Source organism: Symphodus melops (assembly GCF_947650265.1).
Source record: "Symphodus melops genome assembly, chromosome: 2".
In the NCBI taxonomy this organism is placed as follows: Eukaryota; Metazoa; Chordata; class Actinopteri; order Labriformes; family Labridae; genus Symphodus; species Symphodus melops.
Genome location: NC_136692.1, coordinates 14,726,676 through 14,736,306, shown reverse-complemented (window position 1 = coordinate 14,736,306; position 9,631 = coordinate 14,726,676). Strand labels below are relative to the sequence as shown.

The 9,631-nt window shown below is 41.9% G+C and overlaps 1 protein-coding gene across 1 annotated transcript; it reads left to right on the top strand.

Annotated features, from left to right (window-relative positions):
- The first annotated feature begins 663 nt into the window (after positions 1-663).
- On the top strand, positions 664-9,358 carry akap8l (A kinase (PRKA) anchor protein 8-like). The gene is made up of 13 exons (XM_079337403.1): positions 664-810; positions 1,565-1,618; positions 1,953-2,187; positions 4,144-4,744; positions 5,281-5,395; positions 5,487-5,536; positions 6,447-6,471; positions 6,606-6,711; positions 6,824-6,965; positions 7,055-7,160; positions 7,245-7,375; positions 7,821-7,916; positions 8,262-9,358. The coding sequence occupies exons 1-13, from the start codon at positions 786-788 to the stop codon at positions 8,664-8,666; spliced, it is 2,091 nt and encodes a 696-aa protein (XP_079193529.1). The 5' UTR covers positions 664-785; the 3' UTR covers positions 8,667-9,358.
- The last annotated feature ends 273 nt before the right edge of the window (positions 9,359-9,631 follow it).

Sequence of the window (9,631 nt, the reverse complement as noted above, 5' to 3'; positions counted from 1 at the left end):
ATTTAAAAGTCTCTGATCTGATGGACAGGAACCTCACGTTTCTGCTGCAGGCTAACTGTGTGCATTGACTCCCTCTAGTGGTGCAAGGCTTGACGATAGACTGGAAAGTTTTTTCTTTGACTGTCGGAAAACAGTTGCGTGTTAATGGTTAGTTTTTTTTATTATTCATTTTACTTAAACAGGTGAAACTCAAGTAATGCACCAACATCAACACCAACTTAGCAATGATTCAGGCCCTATCTGAACCCGATACGCTTTTAAACAAGTGTTTTTGTGTAATGTAGCAATAATAACTTTTTTTTTTTTTTAGAAAAGGCATTCAATAATGAGTTGATAATTGCTATTATATTTGTGAATGTCAGAAAATACAGCCTATTCAAGTTAATTAGCTGATGAAGGGAAAATCACACATCAGACAAACATTTTACAGGATAAATTTAAGGGAGGAAATTTGTTCTACAATCTCAACAACAAACTGAAAGGCCTAATAAATTACCTTTTCAAGTGATCAACTGTGTGGGGGCTTAATTTAAAGCATACAAAAGGCTTTTAAAGATTTCTTAGTGTTGACCAGCAGCAGATATCTATGGTCAAAATATGCAGGCGACCCGGAATTTACGTCCCTTACGCTTGATTTACGTAGCTCTTGATGGTCACGTGACCTTTTTTACATGACGGACAACCCCACCAGTTTTTAACAAGAGATACTCTGCGCCGAGGCGTAGCCACCGTTGGACCTTTCTCTGCTCGTGAACGGATTTTTTTTTCAGCATTTCAAAATTACAATGGACAGCAGAGGCTATGGTTCTGGTAATTAAAGATTGCATTGTACTTAAAAGATGTAACTTATCCTATTGTGCAGATTTACTGTCACTAGATGGCTACACGCTAGCAGAGTCCTGGTGTGCTAGTCCTTAGCTAAGTAGCTAACAGGCAGCTGCAGCTTGAACAAAACAAGAGTTAACCTTTTATAATATCTATATTTTCAAACGAGACTAACAAATGCATTCATAGCACGTCGAAACAAATCAATACAGGCAAAACGGGCTTGTTACCGGGTAACGTGTACGGGGAAAAAAGAGCTTGCTAGATTAGCCACTTAGCCATCAGTGTTTATTTGCTAATATGCTAACACCTAGTGTTGTGTGGTCCATTGTTAGATAAAGACATGTTAATTGTGTTGCTTAAGGTGGCTTTCAAATTCAGTTAAAATGGAGTCAGCGGGAGAACAACTAGACCTTTAAAGGCCTGTTAATAAAATGGCCGCCTCGGAAAAGATATGGTTTTATAAACTGTGAAGCTGACATGGAAATCCGACGGTCTTCAAATGTTCAGCGAGGGAGCTAATTGATTAATTATTTGGTAAATGTTTATGAACCCCATCGGGCTACTTTCGAGGAGTCCATATCTTCTGAGGCATAATTAGATATGAATGCGTTTGACTCCTTTTTTCTTTATGTTAAGCATTAAAGCCCAATGATGTTGATCATAGCCTCGTGAAATGAATGAAGATACTTACTGTATTTAATGTATATTCACTGCTGTGTATTCTGTCCTTTAACAGGTTACTCCAGCTGGGGAGGAGGTGGTGGAGGAGGAGGAGGTTCAGGCAGCAGAGGTGAGAATATAAATAGATGTATTTTCTATTCTTACTAATAAAACTTACTGGAATGCTCTATGTAAAGGCTACTCACCAGTTTGTATGTGATATTGACTAAATCATAAATAGCAGTCACTCTTAGTGACTATCATCTCTGATAGTACGACTTCATGTCACATTACTTCTACTTGTTAAAAAACAACCATCTTAAATATTGATGTATTAAATAGTAACACTCTTTAGAAGTAAAAGAAAAGGAAGGAGGCGGAGCTGATTATAAGACTATTTGGTGCTCTGTTAGTCGATCATTATTTGAGTGTAACAAACATTATAAAATCTTTACGTTTTACAGGTTCAAGTGGCTTTGATCTGTATGGGGGAGGTTATAAGGACTCCATGTCAGGGCTCGGGGGCTATGGAGGAGGAGGTGGTGGCAGCAGTGGCGGCGGTATGAAGAGAGGTCTCTCTGGATCTTCCCTGCTCTCTTCCACCGGCACACATGCAGACGCTGTGATTGCAAAGATCAATCAGCGTCTTGATATGCTCACTCAGCTGGAGGGGGGTTTGAAAGGGGCTCGTGGTGACAGGTAATAACCCCTTTCTCTTTCATGCGTCATCAGATTAACAGAGCACACAATGCATGCCAGTCGTAGGACTTTAGTGGTGGCATTCATGCAAAATAACAAAGCAGGTCATAAATCAGAACAGAGATGTGTGCAATACATTTCGTCTTGGTCTTTTTTTCGCTTGCATGTAACCTATATATATAATAGTTATGGTATGCTTCATGATAATGCTGCCACCTTGAGGAGTATCTAAATAGTGAAGAAAGCCTCTACAAACCAGATGGTGAATCCAAGCTGTCCATAACACATGATCAAGGCTGTAATCTTTATTTTGAAAGACGAGATCATTAAAACAGGTAAAAACTAGTTTTATAGGAGTGTCTCTCTAACGTAAGATGTCGAAGAGATAACCAAGAGATGACCGGCCAGTAAAAAAATCACTAAACTCTAAGCAGAGATCGCCTCCTTTTAAAACAACCAGACAAAGTGGTCTATAAGTAAGGCCGTTCTTAAACCCCACTTAAACGCATCAAGTTACCCCTAGATTCTCATGTTTACGAAACATTTCTGACATTCACAAAGTCTTAAGCATGTTTTGCACATGGATGTTTTTGAATGACAAATGTAAACGCAGGGGTTTAAAGTCATCAGCTGTAATCTTGACTATACAGTGTAAAGTCTAAACGTCAGCACTTGTCTAACAGTTTTCCAACACAATGCACAAATGTTTCTAAATCTTGATTTGAGCGTTCCCAACATCTCTTAACTTTGCAATCCTCTGTGACTTCTGTGTGCACAGGGCCTTGTCATGTGTTTTTATGGGCATTAAAGGCTCCTTATTTTTATGCTAATTAGGAACTACAGGGACAAGGTTCAAACTTGGACTTAATGTTCACCAGTATACAAACACGGGTACGACCGTGTCGAGTTTGATGGCAGTCCCACCTTTTCAGAATGGGTTATCGCCCCGCCTTCACCTTGAGGTTGCCTTTTAAATGTTGCTTATTCGAAGTTTGGTCTGAAAAGTGTCCCAATGGACGCCTTGATTTAAAATGTTCTGAAATATAATCCAATGCTTCAATGCTTAGGCCCTCTAAGGCTATTAGTCATTTAAAAGGCACAGGTCTTGCCCTAGCTGAAGTGGCCTGGTGGTAGAAACTTAAGTGTTGTTAAAATGGTGACGGTAGTTTGTCTGTTGGGTATTTTACTCCTTGCTCCCTGTGATGGATGAGAAGTATGTGTGTTGCATCAGCTTCGTATTTGATGCCATGTTGTGGTTTTTTCTGATTGCTGGAATGAGACTGTTGTTTCAATCATTGAAAACCTCGGACCTCTTGATGTAGATGCGACCATCGACACACATCTGTTAGTTTCACATTGACATGAATGCTCCTGAGTCCCGTTCATCTCTACACAGCACCGTTTGAATATTCCTCTCTCTCCGTTGACGTTGCTTTTCAGCATGATAAACGTTTTTAGCATGTTGTTCCGACCCAAAAGGCCCAGTTTATGTCTAGGCCCCCCCCCCTTTTTTTTTTTCTTCAAGAGTTGCTACTATAATCCAGATATTTCCCAGGAAGCATCACTTCTTGTTTCTGTCTCAAGACATTCCTGGTACAATACTTATGTCGATTGAAGTTTTGCAGTTAAGAAACCATATTCACCTCAAATCTGCAGGATACTGTTTGACCTCCGACAGGATTGTGGTTTGATGAGTTCCTGTTAACTTAAAGTTCAGTTGAAAATCCTAAATACATATTAATCACCACAAGCGGAGTGTTGAATTGTTTTGGATCATCAATTTTTGATCTATTGTGGTTTCTGAAATAAAGCTGGGAGTGACAAATGAACAAAAATCCGCAGAAGCGAGACCTTGGAGGAGAAGGAAAAGCAGGTGGAGAAATCCAAACCTGACTGCCCTCCCTGCCTCCCCTGCTCTCTGCTCTTCTCTGTCAACCCTCTCCCTCCCTCCCGCAGGTATGACCAGTACGAGTCATTCGACTCGCGCGCCTCCGCCCCCACCTCCTTCCGAGATCTCTACAGATCTGGTGGCGGTAGCTATGGTTACGGCGATGACCGTGGGGACAGCATGCTGTTGGGACAGCGAGGAGGCTCAGGCTTCGGAGGGGGAATTGGGCTAGGGGGAGGAGGAGGCTTTGACAGCCCCTCCTCTTCCTATGGCGTCGCTAAAATGCGACAGAATATGAGGGAGTCCTTCAGCAGTGTCCAGGGAGGAGGTTCTGGAGGTGGAGGATGGGCTGGAGCGGGCCGACGTTCCCCCAGAAGGGGTGGAAGTGCCGGTGGTCGAGGAACTGGAGGAGGGTTTGGAAACCGCAGGTCTGACCCCACTCCATTAGGCGGAGGCGGGCGGGGAAGTGGTAGCGGTGGACAGTCCCACCGCGGCCACTCTCCCGGAGGTGGTAGAGGCAAGCTCCCATCCCTCCTGTCCAACCGCATGTACCCTGAGAGTGGGGGCTTCCAGGGTTCCATTCAAGGCCCTCACGACTTTCCTGGGAGGCATTTCGGAGGGGGCCCACGGGCTGGCCGTCAACGAGGCCGCAAGAGACCCCTCAACAAAGTAAGTACCTCCAGCCAAATAAGACCTCCTCAGACACTGGGCAAAGGGCTTGCCCTTCTGATTCACTCCATTTCTATCGTCAACCAAATGGCAAGTCAGCCTAAAGTGCTACAGCCTGCTATGTGCCATGTAAAGCAAATTATCCATGACACCCATTTGACACATCACTTGCCCCTCTAAATCCGCCCAGCCCGTTTAACTTGCCAGACACAAATCACGAAGCTTCCCCTTTTTTCTACAGTAAAGGCAAGTGAGAAGTCTTTATGCCCCGTTCTTTGTTTGGTTTACCTGTGGGGGTGCAGAATGATTTCATTATGAGGATTTATGTTTTCTTTTTCTTTTTTTTTGCTTCTTTTTTTTTTTTTTTCTCTTGCCCCATTCCTGGGTAGTCTTAAGATAAGGCTAAGACTATTGATAAGGGAGTGCCCAGGAAAGGAACACATAACAATTCTAGAGGTCATCGTTGTGTTTAGAATCAGCTCTGGGTGTTCTTTTTTTTTTTTTTTCTTCTTGCAAATTGATTTTCTTGACTGCAGCAGGTGAAACCACAGCGTGATGTGCAGAAGAAGAGAAAGCAGACGCCCACAGCAGGCGATGAGCCCGAATCAAAGATGAATAAGACAGAAGGTGCCGAGTCAGAAGCTACCCAAGGTAAAATGTCACTATAAGGTAGCTGAATAAACGCATCACAAATGACAGTTCTTGGATCAACATGGCCTGATGTCAATGTTTGTTTCCATAGAACCATTGGAGAAAAATGGTGATGCCAGTGAACCCAAGACAGCAGCTGTGGTGAGTAGATGACGTGTGATAGACAGGAACTCTACATCAGTGTCTGCAATTATGGGTCTATCAAGTCTTAAATGTTACTTTGAGAATTCTAAATCAAAGATGTCGGCTTCTTTATTTTTCTCTTTTCTCCTTTAAAGAACTACTGGGATGATTGATCAACACAATATCTGTTTAAAATAGTCAGCTTTTATTGTGAGGGCTCACTCATCTATGTTTGGTCAGATACTTATTTGCATATAGGCCAAAATATGTACATGTATCCTGCATCTATGATTAGTCACTAACTTGTGTACTCTTCAACTTGCTGTGACCTTAACTGCTTTTGCCAAATCAAAATTCATCTCCATAAATTGTCTGCACTCTGCACAGTCCTTCAGTTCCAATCATAACAATACGATCGTCAGATTTTTTTTTTTACAACAATCTGTAATATGAATCGCGGCATCACTCCAACAGCAGTGATTGTTAGCTTCCAACGAAGGACATCAACATTACAAAAACAGATCTTTCTGTGAATAACCACTTTGCTGTGATCTACAATTTTGTTTTTTCTCGTATGAGCTGAGGCAACGTTGAAGCTGCAACACAAGCACAAAGTTAATTTCACTGTTGTGTGCATATATTTTAGCTGGCTGCTCGTGTCTGTGCGAGTCAGAAAAAACATTAGTGATCCATTACAGATTTTGTTTACGGTAAAGGTTTTTTTTTTTTTGAAAAGTTACAGATTGTTGACATGTGAACCGTTTGGAGATTAGCATCCTTTTTCATCCTTTGCCACGTTCCTCTTTGTTTATTGCACCGGTATTATTTCAGCCCATCAGCAAACATTTTTTAAACCCGTTTTATTTCTAATTTAAATACAATCAGTCAAGGCTTCTGCACTTGATTAATAAGAAAATGTCCTTCACAGGAACCTGCTGCAGAGGGAGACAAAGGTGAGCCTGACCACAGCTCCTCCTGTTTTTCTTCTGTCCTGACTTGTTCCGTCAGTCTGCATCAGGTTGTTGTCTTGAACCGCTCACCCTCTTATGGACATGGAGACTTGCCTAACATGTGTGCTTGTTCTTAGTTTCATCCAAACAGGAAGAAAAGAAAAGTCCACAGGGCAAACAGACCTCAACCCCAGGTCAAGACAAGTACCCTAAAATGAGGAAGAGGAGGGGCTTCCTCGAGAGGTGAGGGCACAAACTCAAACCCGCCTCCAGCAGTCGTTCTTGGTACTCTGAGGAGTTCAGATTTGACGGTTTCATCTACTTTTCATCACACTGTGCTCTGTTTATTTTCCAGGGTGATGTTTGCATGCTCTGTGTGCAAATTCCGCTCATTCTACAAGGAGGAAATGGAAACTCATCTGGAGAGTCGTTTCCACAAAGACAGCTTCAAGTTCCTCTCCGGCCAACTGTCCAAGCCCACTACAGACTTCCTACAGGTTAGATTCTCACCACACTTTGTATGCTTACCCTGGATTCACGTGTTACATGAAGGGTTACATCTCAAATGGGGTTTTGCTTTTCACAGGAGTATTTGCTTAACAAGTTCAAGAAGACGGAGCAGAGGGTGAGCCAGCTGGAAAACCACTGCGCTGCCATCTGCCAGGTTTACAAAGAGCAAGACCTCACGAGAGGTAAGCAGCAGGCGCAACACATTTGTGCACAAATGGTGGAAGGGAGAGAAGTCATTAAAATAATCTCTCACTCCTGTGTTTTAGATCTTGGTATGGAGCACTTCATGAGGAAAGTGGAAGCTGCCCACTGTGCAGCATGTGACCTCTTCATTCCCATGCAGCCCCACCTGATACAGAAACACATCAAATCTCCCGACCATAACTACAACAGAAAGGTATGCACCCAAATTGTTATTCAGTGCAAAACTAAATGAACCGGTCTTCCTTGGTTGGGGAAAAAAAAAAGAAGTCCTTATTAGCATTAAAAAAAAAACTTTTTTTATGTCCATATAAGGGCATAGGACTGCAGAGCCATGTGCACACAGCACATACCTGGAACAGCTGCATTAGTTTTCTGCTCTCCAGTATGTTGTGCTCCGCTGTTAGGTTGATAGTTTGATAGTGTTGAACTGCACGCCCACCTCCATTCTGACAGAGATCTTCTCCTACTATGAGGAGTATATGTGAACCCTAGGTCAGGAGAATATCCGGAGCAGTCCTCCTGATATTATTCAGGCGGCTTAAGAGTGCTTTTAAGCGTTGTTCTTAGCTAAGTACAAATTCCCGTCTGAGTCTGTTTCATGAGAAAAAACGTTTGAACTTGTTTCTCTGCGATCCAAGGGTATGATGGAGCAGTCAAAGAGGGCCAGTCTGTCAGTTGCTCGCAGCATCCTCAACCACAAACTCATTGGCAAGAAGCTGGAGAGCTACCTTAAGGTATGTATTGTCATCAACAGAAATGCATGCACACACGTTTAAGGCATAAATCGAGCTACATTTACCTCATTGGCCACTCAGATTTTAAAAAGTAGTGAAGTTCGGCTTTATTTATCTGCTGCTATTATTATCACTGGACTTGTAGCTATGTGTACATGTAGTATATACAATTAAGGAAGTGATACATTTTGATTACATCTTTTGCCAATTAGAAGAAACAATCCTATCGGGCACATTGTTGACACCCTGCACAATACGGGCTGAGAAATGCATGTGTAGAAACTTGAAGTTGTCATTAATGCAGGAGCCAACATGAAAGAAAATATACACTTTTTTTTTTGTCAGGGTGAAAACCCATTCACCGGTAACCAAGATGAGCTGGACCCAGAGGACTCGATGGCAATGGACGTGTCTGAGATGGACTTAACCGGCGGAACAACAGATGACCAGACAGCAGTTAAAGGGGAGCCGACGGCTGATGGAGAGATGAGCCAGGAGGTGGTCGAAGGTACAGAAGCAGCAGTGAAGGAGGACAAAATGGAGGAGGAGCCAGTCATTAAAGAAGGAGAAGAGGAGGAGCAGCAGCAAGGGAACCAGGAAGAGGAGGACGGTTTTGAGGTTGGAGAAGAGGAGGAGGAGGGTTTTGTGGTTCATGATGAGATTGGTGAAGAGGGATTACCTGGGGAGGAAGAGGAGGAAGGAGTTGAGGCAGCAGAAGCTGAGGAGGAAGAAGACAAGAATGATGACTGACTTTTGCAGCCCAGAGCACTCACTGAGCCATTCAAACCCATTTCATTGACAGGAGCATATTAAAAAAAAAAAAAAAAAACCTGTTCCTCCCGTTTTCCACTATTAACTCTGAGCTTGTATATTTGTACTTTTTTGGTTCAACAAATAGGTCTTCGTTTGGAGGAACTGTCTTATTCTCTTACTTTCAAGTTAGGATGACACTATTTAAATGTCTTGTGTATGTCTAGCTGCTTCTTTGGGATTGTTGGCAGAAACCAGACTTGAAAGAGCTGGCTAATGGATTTCTCCAAGTTTTCATTTTTGCACTCAAGTCTTGTAAAAGCAGCGAAAAGGTGTAATTCCCCCAAATTTTCTTTTTTAGACTTTTTCTTGTGCCTTTTTTTTTTTTTTTTTTTTAAAGTTTTTTTAAGTTTTCTTCATTTAGATTATTGCTTGAGATATGAGTATTAAAACGTGGAATTAATTATTTTTTTATATGCCATAGCATTCTGTCAATGACCAGTATTGATGATCGTAAACGGATGAATTTCCAACATTTTGTTCCCATCTAGAACGGCGGTGTGCTTTCTGTACTACATATGAGATGATTGTGTGCACTGTGACTATGGAGTGAGTACAGAGTATTCATAATTCATATCTAACATGTAACAACCTTATTCCAGTCTGAGTAGGAAATAAACTTGTTGAATAAATTCCTGTTTCACTGTTTCTGTTTTTTAGGTCATTTTGTTTAATTCACAGGATGTTTGGTCTAAAAGGTTGAGGTTGGTAGGTTAATTATCAAACCATAGCATAAAGTGTGAAAATATTCCATTTTGATTAAAGTTCATGTGCCATTCTTATAGGTGCATAACTAATGACCAGTCTGATACAATAAGTGTCAATTGAAATCTTGGTTTAGAAGCAAATGACACTGGCTCACTTAAGTTTGTTTTGATGGCCTCAGTGTTGACTTTGCTATTAGA

What these genes read in the sequence shown, in the direction of transcription:
- akap8l (XM_079337403.1), top strand. Translation starts at nt 786, where the DNA reads ATGGACAGCAGAGGCTATGGTTCTG. An exon ending in AAAGGGGCTCGTGGTGACAG is followed by an intron (nt 2,188 to 4,143) that starts GTAATAACCCCT and finishes TCCCTCCCGCAG; the next exon opens with GTATGACCAGTACGAGTCAT. An exon ending in CGAGTCAGAAGCTACCCAAG is followed by an intron (nt 5,396 to 5,486) that starts GTAAAATGTCAC and finishes TTGTTTCCATAG; the next exon opens with AACCATTGGAGAAAAATGGT.